The sequence below is a fragment of the Acipenser ruthenus genome, chromosome 51 (assembly GCF_902713425.1).
Source record: "Acipenser ruthenus chromosome 51, fAciRut3.2 maternal haplotype, whole genome shotgun sequence".
NCBI classification, from domain to species: domain Eukaryota; kingdom Metazoa; phylum Chordata; class Actinopteri; order Acipenseriformes; family Acipenseridae; genus Acipenser; species Acipenser ruthenus.
In genome coordinates this window covers 1,748,973-1,763,632 of record NC_081239.1, presented here as the reverse complement: position 1 = coordinate 1,763,632, position 14,660 = coordinate 1,748,973, and the positions used below count along the sequence as shown (strand labels likewise).

At 43.7% G+C, this 14,660-nt stretch overlaps 1 protein-coding gene across 1 annotated transcript; it reads left to right on the top strand.

The window, feature by feature from the left end:
• The first annotated feature begins 1,597 nt into the window (after nucleotides 1–1,597).
• Nucleotides 1,598–14,606, top strand: LOC117967870 (actin-related protein 2-like). Its single transcript, XM_034915334.2, has 9 exons — nucleotides 1,598–1,786; nucleotides 4,954–5,064; nucleotides 6,428–6,643; nucleotides 8,019–8,091; nucleotides 8,585–8,721; nucleotides 9,435–9,584; nucleotides 10,283–10,428; nucleotides 11,105–11,237; nucleotides 12,217–14,606. The coding sequence occupies exons 1-9, from the start codon at nucleotides 1,739–1,741 to the stop codon at nucleotides 12,385–12,387; spliced, it is 1,185 nt and encodes a 394-aa protein (XP_034771225.2). The 5' UTR covers nucleotides 1,598–1,738; the 3' UTR covers nucleotides 12,388–14,606.
• The last annotated feature ends 54 nt before the right edge of the window (nucleotides 14,607–14,660 follow it).

The window sequence follows — 14,660 nt, the reverse complement described above, 5'->3', positions numbered from 1 at the left end:
GTATGTCTTGTTTTCAGGCTGGTTTCACAGACCCCGATTAGCACTAATCTTGGATTGCCTGATGTTACTTTAGGTAAAGAATTTCAAGACTAGTGCTAATCTGTCTTTGTGAAACCAGCTGGTAGTCAACCACATACAACAGGTGCTTCTGCACAAACAGGTAGCGGTTCGCAGTGATCTCAGTAACTATTTGACATGCGATTGAAAACAAACAACTTAACAAAATCTCTTTTGGTGTGTGCATTTGTAAAAAAACTGTTAATGTGGGAGGATATTTTATTAGTTTAAACATTTTCAGACTGGAGGAGGTCTAATTTATAGTACTACTACGAGAGGTTTGGGTCTTTCTTTTTGTGTTCCATCTTAAATCCCTCACACACACACTGTCGAATCAGTCTCGATAATGCAATGTACTGGAAAATGGAGAAGTAACCATCCCAACATCCTGTTTAAAAAACATGACAGAATCCCTAATCGGTCCCATTTCTCAGACTGAGCATTCATATAGTTTACAGAGTCTGCTGCAAGTCACTTCCACCATCTCTGTCTGATTACAAACTAATCAATTGCCATGACGTAACTAATCTCACTGTGAAGACCAGTTTGACACTTGCAATAAAACTGATTGAATTCTCCGCTGTTTTTTCTTAGTGTATATTTTCCAGAAGGCACTACCTGCAGCTTCACCAAGATTAACGGATGCATTTCCAGTAAACGCAATTCAAATGAACACCTGAACGTCGTATTATTTGCTAGAATCACTTCGATCCTCTAAAACCGGACTTGACAAAGTTCTGAGATCAATCAGCTACTGCATTAGGATCCTGATGAGCTTGGATGGGCTGAATCGTTTTCTCGCTGTCATAATCCTTTTTATGCTTGTTTCATGCAATAGTTTCAAATTCGTGACTGTAAAGCAGCTGGTTTCTCAGATACAGGGAGAGATTACCAGCATGGGGTCAGAATAGCAGTCCTTTTAATTTTGAAAATTTTGCATGAAAAAGTCATGCAGGGAACCAGTCTGTGAAAGAAACCCTTTTTGAATGCACCTTGACTGTGAAATCAAGTGCTTTATTAAAAACTGTACTGTTGCATGAAACGATCATTTCGGGACACGTTTTTTTGTTTAGGCAGAATGGATTTCAACTTCGGAGTTTTTAAAAGTTTGGTAGACAAGAAAGCGCGCTCCCAGTACAGTTCTAGAGTCTAGAACGATGTTGGTTGTACTCTAGAATTTGCAGACCCTTTTCAAAGAAGATGCAAGGCTTTATTTCAAACAAATATTCATTCCCATTCCCTCGCGTTTTATAGCTGCTCAACCGTACTTTCATAATAAAACATGCTTATGTTTTGAACCTTTGTTAAACACAAATACTGTATTCAAAGTAGTTTAATAGAAAATACAATCTCGGTGCCATTGCTACATTTTAAATCGCCGACTCGCTCAATAGCCGCACTGTGCAAAATGCATTAATGTATTTCCGTCGCTGTTCGGCTAATGCAAACAGTTTTCCACCAAATTCCTCCCACAGAAAAACAACTCGGTAGCAAAGCAGGATATTACGTTCCCTGCCTGAGAGTATAAAATCCGTTTCCGCCTTTTGGCAGGAGATTGAAAACTGGCTAAAAAAAATCTGAAGGGAGTGGGTGGAGAAAGTAAGAGGGGAAAAAAACAAATAAAGAATCTATATTTTTATACAATTCAGAAGGAATTCGTGAGTACGCAGCGCGGCGGGCTATGGACAGTCAGGGCAGGCGTGTGGTCGTGTGTGATAATGGGACCGGGGTGAGTGTGTTTTTAATTCACACGGGTATGAATTGTGCAAACGGATGGGGCTGGGTCGGCACTGCTGAGCAATGCAAACGGGACAGGACAGTGCAGTGTGGGTTACTGATGTGTTTCTTAACAAGGTGCATTCATTGTTCTGCAATGTTATTTATGTGACTATTCATTTATTTGAAGTGCCAGTCAAGTTCATGAAGCTTGATGAGTAGTGGGTGTGACTAAATTAATTGATACTGCATGGAAATTAGTGTTGTTTTAATAATAACACATAAAAAACGAATTAGTATGTATTGACATTGTTTTATGTAAAGTATTTTGAGTGAAAAAAAACGAGAAGTTGTTTTTTTTTCACACAACGGGCCGTGGGATTCAATAAGAACCCATTTACTGCAAGTTAATCATTAAAAGAAACAGTAATTTATAATAATAATAAAGTAATATACAACTGTACAGCCTATGGGGAACCCCCTAGCAATGGTGTGCGGTATGCTGCTCAGAACTGGTCGTGCTGGGACAAGCTAATCCATGAAAATAACTTCTTTACTGTGAAATTCACAGGTTTTCTGCAGTGCTAAATCTGCTGCTGTAAATCGTGGCTGTGGTTTTTATGCAGTCTGCCCAGTATATAATCGATACGAAGTCTAAAGTGCGCTGTTTATAAAATTTCCAGAAGTTAACCGACTGTCTGGTCGTGTTTATTATTATTATTATTATTATTATTATTATTATTATGACCGAAGTTATTGTATAAGGAGGCTAAATTGTACACACATCAATAAATAAGAAAAATGTGTGAATTTAATACTGTTTTTAATTGTTCTTTCTTTACAAACTGCCTTTTTATCTTCGTTTTTTTTTCTAATTTTACAATTACATTTTTTTTAAAATTCCAATTTTATTAAATGTTTGTCTGAAGACTTTTAATTTCTGTTTCATCACACTTTGTATTAGACGGGTTTTAATTGTTCCGCGCGTGTGTTCAGCACTTTGCGGTGGATGGATGTCACTGACATGCAAGCTAGCATTATCCTTCTAGCTTGAAGTGAAACTAACTACCGCTGCTCCATAGTGGAAGATAAGTTATAACTGCATCGGTTTGGACGTGCCTGTGTACAGACTAGCTCTGCATCCATACAAGGGCACATTGGTCACCTCAGTAAGCTCACAACAGGAAGTGACTAGGGACTTTATGATTTTGCGACTTCTCGTTTTTATTTCACAAGGAGAAGTGCTATTAAAAGCCTTTGGACAGAATGACGGGGCTGTGTTCAGGTTCCAGTGCGTAGTTACCCAGCCTCCAACAAACCTCCGCTCAGTGAAGGGTCAGAAAGGAACACTGTTGGTTGCCGTGGAAACTCACCGACCAGAATGAGGAAGTGTCAGAGAAATGGGGAAGTGCTGGCAACTTACAGAAAGAGCTTTTCAAAACTCAATATTCAACTGCTCTAGTCAGAACTGTTGCAAATGTCTTATCAGTAGAAATAAACTGAATGGGGTCCCTGAGTGGCTCCCCTGGTGAAGGCACGGCCGTGTGGTGTGCAGGGTGGGTCATACAGTCAGGGGAGCGCAGGTTCGTGACCTGGCTGTGCAAAGTCGGCAAAACCAGCAGGGACCGTTTCTCCTCACTGCGTTACAGGGGACCCTACCGGCCAGAGTGGACACCTGCAGGGCTGGCCAAAGGCCGATGGCTCTCTGAAATCCGCTCTCGAGTTCCTGGGTGTAGAAAAGGAAGCTGGCTCAGTCGTGGGATCGGAGGACGGCCGCTGGACTGAGCAGCTGTTTGTAGGGAATAATTGGACGTTCTAAATTGGGGAGAAAATCGGGGGGGGGGGGGTAAATAATTGGGCACACTAAATAAAAAATAAATTAAACAAATAAACTGAACAAAATGTAATCTGGAGCAATTTAATAACAGGAACCTGCACACAAATTGGAGTAATGAATCTCTTCATGTTACCGGGGGAGTTCTTCAGCTAAGGCAGATCTGTTGCATTTGGATGCAGTTCCCAGACAGTCTGTGTCTGTGCACACAAATTCTGCAGCCTCAGGTTTTGAATTCCAGAGGTGTTTAGACAACTTCTGAGCCAGATTACATTGGCTATACCTGCATCAAAAACACCACGGAGAGCAATTATATATCAACACACTAGAGTTATGCAGCGTTGGGATTCTCGAGTGACGCAGCGAGTTAGCGTTACAGCAATTGTAGCTGACATCATCGTTTATATAGGTTTCAAATGTGCAGTTTTGAAAGAAACACGCGTTACAGCAAACGTGGATTCTCATAAAAAAATATCTGGCACTACGTTAGGTTAAAAATATGTTCATGCTATACTTTCAGGTAGTGGACTTGCACTTCCTAGATCGTCTGGAGAGTGAAATAGTCCCCACCCCTTCAACGCTCTTTTTTTCCTGTCATTAACCAACCAGCTGATTCCACTAATGATTGACATGTTTTGCAGCCAGTGTCATGCTTCAGCCTTGATGATACTGCTGAAGTCAAATGACCTAGAAAACGCAAGCTTTGAGATTTTTTTTAACTGCAGCACACATAAGAAGAGGAGCCATAGGCGAAGAATAGCAACACCTCACTTCCACACAGTCACACCGAGGAGTCTTTTCAGAAGCAGGTGTCGTTGGAATAGTTGGCCAGCTTAGCAAATAATTATTTAATCCGTAAAACGCATGTATATGTCGTGCACTTCAATCTAATGATTGTGTAGGTCTCAGACGTGATCTCTGGTACTACGCATGCTTAAAGAAATCTCTGTTTGCAAGACATGCTTTCAGTTAGTGTTGCACTTGCATGATCAACCTGGAGAGTGGCATTATCCCCGCCTCTTTTAATCTTTCCGGTCAACAACCATCCGGCTGCTGCTTCCTCTGTTGACTGACATGCTTTCAGCCAGTAACATCGCTGAGATGAACTGACCTCTTGTAATCGATTTTCCTGTGAACAAGGCATGGAAACTGAGAATTTAGTACCAGATGTTTCGAAATGAAAATGAACGTTTGCTATAACTTGAGTTTCTTTCAAAACTGCACATTTCGGACCTCTATTACAAGACTTGCAAAACTGGTTTGTGGAATTATTTTGCCAGCTGCAGTCCCTTTTTAATGTGTAAAGAGAAAGGCTGTGATCTGTCCCCCTCTCTCTCTCTCCCCAGTTTGTGAAGTGCGGTTTCGCCGGCTCCAATTTCCCAGAACACATCTTCCCGGCTCTGGTGGGCCGACCGATCATCCGCTCCACCGCCAAAGTGGGCAACATCGAGATCAAGGTAGGCTGCAAGAACTGACTCGGGTTAGCCTGGAGCAAAGAAGAATTGGGGGGGTCTTTATAATCTTAAAAGGAGTTGACAAAAACGAATCAATACTTTTAAGCACAGCACAGAAACCAGGACCAGAGGACACTGTTGGAAATTAAGTGGAGACAGACTTAGACAGAGGGAAGGAGACGCTTCTTCACACAGAGAGTGGTGAGGGGATGGAATGGGTTACCTAGTCATGTTGTTGAGACAGAATCACTGGGATCCTTTAAGACCCGACTTGACAAAGTTCTGAGATCAATCAGCTGCTCGGAACCGGACGAGCTTGGATGGGGGAAATGACTCCTCTTGGTGAAACTCTAACTCTATATGAAGTTCCTGAATGAGTGTGCAATGTGAAGGATGCGTGGGTGGGTTTTAAATCTCCTACTGCAGAACGATGTAGGCAGATTGTGAGGGCTGGGAATATATTCTACTGCCAGGGAAATGTTGGAGGTTCATTTTATAAATAGCAATCATGCAACAAAATATTATACAGAGTTGATTGTAGCCTGCCCCAGTTTGATACTGGGAATGAGATGAGATTGAGTTTCACACGCTGGGTTCATGGTGTGGATCACGATGTATTCATGTTTAAGCACAATGGGGTGTGGAACTCTTTGAGTGGCTGCTGCATTGCGCTACAGTCTCCCACTAGCTTTGCTGCTTCTTGCACAGCCTGACTGGCGATCTCTCTCTCTCTCTCTCTCTCTCTCTCTCTCTCTAACTCCATTACAAGAATATCGCTGCTGGTAAGTCTCTCTGACTTCGCACCCTCCCATTTCTCCTCTCCCTCTTCTCTCTTTCTGTCTCTCGACCGATCTCTGTGTGTCTGTGTCTCTGTGTGTGTGTGTCTGTGTGTCTCTCTGTGTGTTTCCTCCCTCCTGCCTGCTTTCCTCTCTCCTCTCTGGTTCTGATTCTCATTGATCTCTCCCAGAGTATCAGTGCTTGCAGTAGAGATGCACTATGACCCTCAAAGTGTGTCCAGTCTTCCTTAATCTCCACCGTGACTGAAACTAACTCTGTACTCGCGACCTTCCCCCTCTCCTCTCCTCTCCTCCCTCACTCCCATTTCTCTCCCCATCTACCCCTCTTCCCCTCTCCCACTCCTCTTTTTGTTCCCTTTTCTTCTCCCTCTTTCACCCAACCTCTCCCCTTTCCATTCTCTTCTTCCCTCTCCTGCTCTCTCTTCCTCTCTCCTCCATCTTCTCCCCCTCCTCCCCTTCCTTCCTACCCTCTTCTCACCCTGTTCCCCCTCTCCTACCCTACTCTCAACTTTGCCGATCCACTCTTCCAAACCCCTCCTCCCCTCTCCTCTCCCCTCCCTTGTCCTCAGGATCTGATGGTGGGGGACGAGGCCAGTGAGCTGCGCTCCATGCTGGAGGTGAACTATCCCATGGAGAACGGGATCGTGCGGAGCTGGGACGATATGAAGCACCTGTGGGACTACACCTTCTCGGCAGAGAAGCTGAACATTGAGCCTCGAAACTGCAAGGTCCTGCTCACTGAACCGCCCATGAACCCCATCAAGAACCGTGAGAAGATCATCGAGGTAGGCTTCAAACCATCTCTCCCTTTGGAGAGCTTACCAGCCGTTAAACCATCTCTCCCTTTGGAGAGCTTACCAGCCGTTAAACCATCTCTCCCATTGGAGAGCTTACCAGCCGTTAAACCATCTCTCCCTTTGGAGAGCTTACCAGCCGTTAAACCATCTCTCCCTTTGGAGAGCTTACCAGCCGTTAAACCATCTCTCCCTTTGGAGAGCTTACCAGCCGTTAAACCATCTCTCCCTTTGGAGAGCTTACCAGCCGTTAAACCATCTCTCCCTTTGGAGAGCTTACCAGCCGTTAAACCATCTCTCCCTTTGGAGAGTTTACCAGACACACAGCTCCCTGTATATATTCTTCTTATTAGTCACTTTTAAAGGGGTCCAGTTGATGGGTTAATAATCTCGAGTCGACACACCAGACCAGATTGGGGTATAGCTGGTGACTTCTTTCTGTTTCTGAAAACCGTTTTCTTTCGTTTTTTAATTGGTTTGCCTTTTTTTTTGCAAAGAATTTGAGTATTTTCTGAATTGTGAAATAAAAATACATTTCTTTCGTTTTTGTGTTTTAAAATGGTTTGCTATGCAAGAAAAACAATATTGTGGTTTTGGGCTGTAAATGTACAGCTGTGGCCAAAAGTTTTGCATCAACTAGAATTTTAGGATGAAGACTTAAAAGGGAATTCCGGTAGACTTTTGCAATATAATTTTGTAGTTTATTTGATTACAATATGTTAAATTATTTATATATATATATATTATATATTTAACATCTTGTAATCAAATAAACTACAAAATTATATTGCAAAAGTCTACCGGAAGCCATAATAGTAGTACAGTATTTCATGTTAGATTTTGAAATGTCACATTTTTCAATTTGTCAGTGGGGAAAACTCCAAAGCGGAGTGTAATTCAATATTTTAACGTAACATTATTCAGCAGGTTCCATTTGACTTTATGAAGCCAAATCAATTAATTCTATAGAGTGATTCGTCAAACTTTTGACCAGAGCTGAACATTGAATTTTTTTGCGTGACACATTTTCAATACAAAAGTCGATTTTTAGTATTCATATCTCTGCAGTTTATTTCAATTTCCACAATGATATTGACATGTGGTGCTTAATTGGATCCTTCAAGAAGCTGCTTGATGAGATTCTGGGATCAATAAGCTACTAACAACCAAACGAGCAAGATGGGCTGAATGGCCTCCTCTCGTTTGTAAACTTTCTTATGTAGTTACGATTCGACCAGTGAATGCAGGTTCCTCGTAACACAGAACGCAGTCATTTACAGGGTTAGTAAAGAGTCTGTGTTCAGGATGTCTTCACTGTATTCCTTATAGCCGTGGTTAATGTCACTGGTGGCTTCTCCTGTTGCAGGTGATGTTTGAGACATACCAGTTTGATGGAGTCTACATTGCGATCCAGGCAGTGCTCACTCTGTATGCACAAGGTAAGCTTGCATCAGGGCTTCATTACAGCAGTACAGGAGAGTGGCTCAAAGGTGTGCATCACCCTGTAGAATGAACTCATTTGGCTTCATAAAGTCGAATGAAACCTGCTGAATAATGTTACCTTGTTAACATATTGAATTGCACACCGCTTTGTAGTTTTCCCATATGCTTAACGAAAAACTGTCAATTGAAAAATGTGTCCTTTCATAATTTAACATGAAATACTAACTGTACTATTGTTATGGCTTCCGGTAGACTTTTGCGATATCATTTTTGTAGCTTCTTTGATTACATGATGTATAATAAATTATCTGAATTTTGTTTGTATAGTTTTAGTTTTTTTTTTAATTATGTCTCAATCCTAAAATTCTAGGTGATGCAAAACTTTTGGCTATAGCTGTAACAAACAAAATAGTGCTATGAGGTGCTACAATGCAATTAGTTTAGAGTTTAAAAACTTGACACTAACAACCCTGACTGCAATGCTGGCAGGTTTGCTGACGGGGGTGGTAGTGGACTCAGGGGATGGGGTGACCCACATCTGTCCGGTCTACGAAGGCTTCGCTCTGCCCCACTTGACCAGGAGACTGGACATCGCCGGCCGAGACATCACCCGCTACCTCATCAAGGTGTCTGTCTGTCTGTCTGTCTGTCTGTCTGTCTGTCTGTCTCAGCCTCCCATTGTCAATGGTTTGTGTGTAGTGAGTGTGTGATTGTTAGAGAGATGTTTTCTGTCTTTGCTCTGTCTGAAATTATTTCTGTTATTATAAGATACACCCTACACATGACCAGTGTTGGGAATTAACTTGTTACTACTATGAGTGCCCTGCTCTAACCCGTACTCCTGTCCCAGCCGCTCTACCCCGTACTCCTGTCCCAGCCGCTCTACCCCGTACTCCTGTCCCAGCCGCTCTACCCCGTACTCCTCTCCCAGCCGCTCTACCCCGTACTCCTCTCCCAGCCGCTCTACCCCGTACTCCTCTCCCAGCCGCTCTACCCCGTACTCCTCTCCCAGCCGCTCTACCCCGTACTCCTCTCCCAGCCGCTCTACCCCGTACTCCTCTCCCAGCCGCTCTACCCCGTACTCCTCTCCCAGCCGCTCTACCCCGTACTCCTCTCCCAGCCGCTCTGCCCCGTACTCCTCTCCCAGCCGCTCTGCCCCGTACTCCTCTCCCAGCCGCTCTGCCCCGTACTCCTCTCCCAGCCGCTCTACCCCGTACTCCTCTCCCAGCCGCTCTACCCCGTACTCCTCTCCCAGCCGCTCTACCCCGTACTCCTCTCCCAGCCGCTCTACCCCGTACTCCTCCCAGCCTCTCTAACCCGTACTCCCCCCCCCCCATAGCTGCTGCTCCTCCGTGGCTATGCCTTCAACCACTCCGCGGATTTTGAGACGGTGCGCATGATAAAGGAGAAGCTGTGCTACGTGGGATACAACATCGAGCAGGAGCAGAAACTGTCCCAGGAGACCACAGTGCTGGTGGAGTCCTTCACGGTCAGTGCCTTTCAATGTGTCCCCTCGCCTTCCAAAACACACCCACTTTACTGCAAGGTTAAAAACCTGCTTACTTCTACAAATGGCACGGCGCTGTTCATATTACACTTTAACATTATGAAAATGAGACGGTAGTTAACATGTATAAATCAGTAAGTAATTCCACCAAGTGGCAGCGCCATCTAGTGGACATCACCCATGGATCAAGTTTTCTTTTGTTTTGCTGGCAGCACAGAGTCTGCACTAGATGGCTCTGGTGCTTACTAACATAGGTAGGCTTGGTGGTCCAGTGGTTAAAGAAAAAAGGCTTGCTACCAGGAGGACCCAGGTTCAAATCCCGGCTCAGCCACTGACTCACTGCGTGTGACCCTGAGCAAGTCACTGAACCTCCTTGTGCTCCGTCCTTCCGATGAGACTTCCGATGACTCTGCAGCAGCAGGAGCAGTTGTTGATGAAGCATAGTTCACCCCCCCTAGTCTTTGTAAGTCGCTTTGGATAAAAGCGTCTGCTAAATGACTCATTAATAATAAGCATAATAAAGGCTGGAAAAAATGAAGAGAATCTAATTTGAAGCTCATGTCATATTCAGCCTGCCCCCCTCCCACACCATGTGACTGTATAGTTCTGAGAGGTGCACTTTTGAAAGAAACCCATGTCCGGTAGGATTGTGACATCATGTTGTGTTGCTGTGTTTGAAGCTCCCGGACGGGCGTGTGATCAAGGTGGGGGGCGAGCGCTTCGAGGCCCCCGAGGCTCTGTTCCAGCCGCACCTCATCAACGTGGAGGGGGTGGGCGTGGCCGAGCTGCTCTTCAACACCATCCAGGCTGCCGACATCGACACCAGGTAACCAGCAGGGGGCAGCTGAGAGGCCAGCCTGAGTGTTCTGTGAGCTCTCTAGTCCAGTGGTTCTCATGCCTTTTTAAGAGCTGAAAACAAGTAAAAATGTCTAATTAAGCAAATTATCAGTTTAATTAATTGAGAATTCAGTCGGAATGAAAACCAGCAGACACAGGGGGTCCCCAGGACCAGGACTGGGAAACCCTGGTGTAGTCTTTCAATACCCTTTGCATTGCCTCTTATTACCTCCTTATTTTTTTTATTAATATTTTTATTCCAATTTTATAAAAATTATTTTTTTTATTTCTGTTTTCTACAAACTAGCTTTTTATCTTTTAGTTTTTCTAATTTTATAATTAAACCCACATTTTTTAAATCTTTTTTTATTTTTTATAAATGCCTGTTTTTATCAAATTCTATATCCGACCGTTTCTGTTTTAATAGTTTAATTGTTCTCGTGCGTGTGTGAAACGCTTGGGATCCTTGTGATGAAAGGCGCTATAGAAATAAGAATTGTTGTAATTATCAAGCCTCCTTTGACCCCGCCCACCTCAGACACCCCACTCTTTCTGATTGGTTAGGAACCCAGTCCAGGTTAAGAGTGCAACTAAAAGCCCATTTCTCTGTCCTGGTGATTGGTAAGCTGCAGTGTGTTGAGTGCGGTCTGTGTCGCCCCCTGTAGGTCGGAGTTCTACAAGCACATCGTCCTGTCTGGAGGCTCCACCATGTACCCAGGGCTGCCGTCCCGGCTGGAGCGGGAGATGAAGCAGCTCTACCTGGAGAGGGTGCTCAAGGGAGACGTGGACAAGCTGTCTGTGAGTACCGTCTCCATAGCAACACGCCCGTGACCACACACACCCTAGGGGCTCGGGTATCAGAAATCTTACTTGCATTCGCTATCTACTAGAGGGTTTTAATCTGGACTGGTGATCTGGAATTGTATTGGAAGACAGTTCCAAGTAGTCACATGTCACATGGAGGGTGAAATTGTCCCCGCCCCTTCGCTGGCTTGCCAATAACCAATCGGCTGCTTCTCCTACTGACTGGCATGCTGTGAACCAGTAACATGACCCTGAACACCCTGCTGGGGTGACAGTAACTTCCTGGAAAGCAAGGCACGCCAATTGATAACTTTCTTTAACCTACTGTAGTGTTGTACCTGACTTCGTGTTTTAAAATGAAAATACACGTTTGAGGTAAGATTTAACTATTTTGTTAGCTACAATCCCTTTTTAAGAGCGCTTTCGAAAGATTTTGAAATATCTCAAAATATATTCTTGTTTTAGAGTCACTTTGTATAATTTTCGGTTTCAGTGCAGGGGTGGAAAGTACCCCTGTGGCCTCAATGGAGCTCTCGGAATCATGTCTAAACTCCAGCTGGTACACCAGAGTGTAACCATTAATCTGTCCCCCCTGCAACACTGCCCCCAGTCCATGTAAGAAGTACAAAATCTGTTCTGTCTTGTGTTTCTTGCATCTACTGGAGGATATGATGACTGAAACAGAAACATGATGGTGAATGTAAAAACATTTCCATCCCGTAACTAATTACTCTTTAAATACGCACACATGATAACAGGAGTTTTATCAATGCTTGGGTTGTATTTGGTTGTTATTTTGAAATAGGGCTTCCATTTCTGAAGGTTTTACGCCCCTGAAGAGACCTTTTGAGGTCTTGAAAGCTTGTGATTAATTTTTGTTTAGTTACTCCAATAAGAGGTATCGCATCTCCTCCTCTTTGTCTAAACCCTTGATTGAAAAAGCTTGTCGTTTTTGTCTGTGTTCCCCCGACAGAAATTTAAAATCCGCATCGAGGACCCCCCACGACGGAAGCACATGGTGTTCCTGGGGGGGGCGGTGCTCGCCGACATCATGAAGGATAAAGAGTCCTTCTGGATGACGCGGCAGGAATACCAGGAGAAGGGCGTGAAAATCCTGGAGAAACTGGGCGTGACCGTGCGGTAAAGCCTCCCGCGACCTTCGACCCCACCCACCTCTCAGACACAGCCCAGCCCCCTCCCCCCTTTCTGATTGGTTGGGAACCCAGTCCAGGTTTTTTTTAATTCAACCAGACCGGTTTCCCTAGTTAATACACACTGTAATATATTTACGAAACTCTTCACTAATTGTTCTAATATAATTGAAGGAATCATGTCAGTTGTTTTTACACGTGGCGCCTGCTTTTCTCCTGCAGACAGTAAGGCTAGAAGGAGTACCTCTACAGTAACTGGGGATGTATAAATTAATGTGGGGGAAATTAAGTTACAAATATGTTACCTAGATAATAATTTGTTATTAGGCCATCCTTTTGTTTTAAGGCAGTGTGGTCATTAATCCTCTTTACCCCACAGTGCCATCAGTACTCTGTCGCTTTTTGATGCTCCCCTCTGACAACAACATGACAAGGGGCTGCCCAGTCGTGTTGTTGAGGCAGAATCACTGTGATCCTTTAAGACCCGTCTTGACAAAGTTCTGAGATCAATCAGCAACTAGGAACAGGACGAGCTTAGATGGGCCGAATGGCCTCCTCTCGTTCGTACATTTTCTTATGTCCTTATATAAATGCAGAGTAGGTGAGGGCAGGCAAAGCTGTAACATCACATTGTCACATGATTAGAATGGAATAAAGAAGGCATTTAGGATTCTTCAGACAAGCATATATATATAATCCCTTGAACTATAAACAGACTGTCAGTATTGTCTGGGAAATCTAAATCAGACTTTATTTTTTATTTTTTTGAACTCTTTAAGGTACATATGTGTCCCGCAAATAAAGATGTTGGTAACTTCCTTATTTCTTCATGAAACAGAGTTTCAAATGTACCGACAGGCTGGATCTGGTGATCCTTGAGTCACTCTGCAATGTATTTTAAGAAGAAACCGTTTGAACAACAAGCGCTCAATTCCTTGTGTACCTTCAGGGGTTTAAATATATTTTAAAGATCAAACCTGGAGTGGTGATTTTAACCGATCAGACAGGGGAATGTCGGGCTGTTTTTTCTTTGTGTTTTGGTACTAATCCTCACCTCGACGCAAGAACTCAGGACCCCAAACCTGCTCCAGGATGGATGGTGTGCCTTTCGGAAAAGTTCCCAGGGCTGTGTTCATAAACCTCAACCATCAACTGCACATCAATCATAAAAAAAAAATACTCAAGCAGAGTTTGCCTTCCTCAGTGCTGTGTCTGTTATTTCTCCCGTCAAAGGGATCTTACGATGTATAAAACATCTCTTGAGTCAAAGCTATAAGACACCAAGAAGACGCATGTCTCAATTTAGTCATTTGGTGTATTCTTTTTGTTGCCAATACATGTGGTACACCAGGGTGTAACCATTAACCTTTCCCCCCTGCAACACTCTGCCCCCTAGTGGATAGAAGAAATAAATCAGTATGAAATACCACTTGGAACAAATGCGCTATTTCTTCCATTCACTAGGGGGCAGAGTGTTGCAGGGGGGCAGGTTATCGGTTACACCCTAGAGTTCCAGATCATTCTGAAAGCTCTACTGAGACCACAGGGTTCACCAGGATGTGATTGATGACTGAAGTGAATGTAGACCATACGAATAGGCAATATATTACACACCCAGATCAAGCTGTTTTTTAAACATGAAAACGTATAGCATTTTGCATGTCTTTAGCTTGTAACTGGACTTAAATTACTGTGATGACTAGGGCTGCATTTTCTTTCAGGGTTGTACCCATTACTGTGTAATCCCACCCCTCCATTGAATGTTGAGAGAACACTGCTAGAATCAGTACTCCTCATTGCAGGGTGCTATACAACCTGGTAAAACCAGGATGTAACCTTTTTGAAATGATTTTTCCAGTTTAAAATATTGCTACTCTTTCAGTGTTGAGAGTCCATTTATTCAAGATTTAAAGCAACCCCCCCCCCCCCTTCCCCATAAGGAATGGTGCACTCCATCCCTGTGCTGCTCCCTCAAGGTGTGGAGTGTACCATTACTGATAGGGGTGTGTCGGCCTTTCCAAGGGCTTGAATTGGCTTGTGAATGGAGCAGGTGTAGGGAACCAGTAACGGGATGGGAGAAACCTTCTCAAGGGATGTATGAACAAGACAAGGTGGAGGTTTTAACTGCTATCAAACCATTTATCAGCATGCCATTCATTTCAGCTGGGTTTAAACTGAGCAGCTAAAGGCTCAATATAGTGTGTTCTAGCCTCACGAACAGTGATGTCTAATAATTTCTTGGTGTGGAAAATATGAGACTTCAAGA

Bases quoted from the DNA above. Each gene is read 5' to 3' on its own strand.
- LOC117967870 (XM_034915334.2), top strand. From the start codon at position 1,739: ATGGACAGTCAGGGCAGGCGTGTGGTCGTGTGTGATAATGGGACCGGG. The intron at 1,787-4,953 runs GTGAGTGTGTTT...CTCTCTCCCCAG, and splicing joins TGTGTGATAATGGGACCGGG to TTTGTGAAGTGCGGTTTCGC. The intron at 10,429-11,104 runs GTAACCAGCAGG...CGCCCCCTGTAG, and splicing joins GCTGCCGACATCGACACCAG to GTCGGAGTTCTACAAGCACA.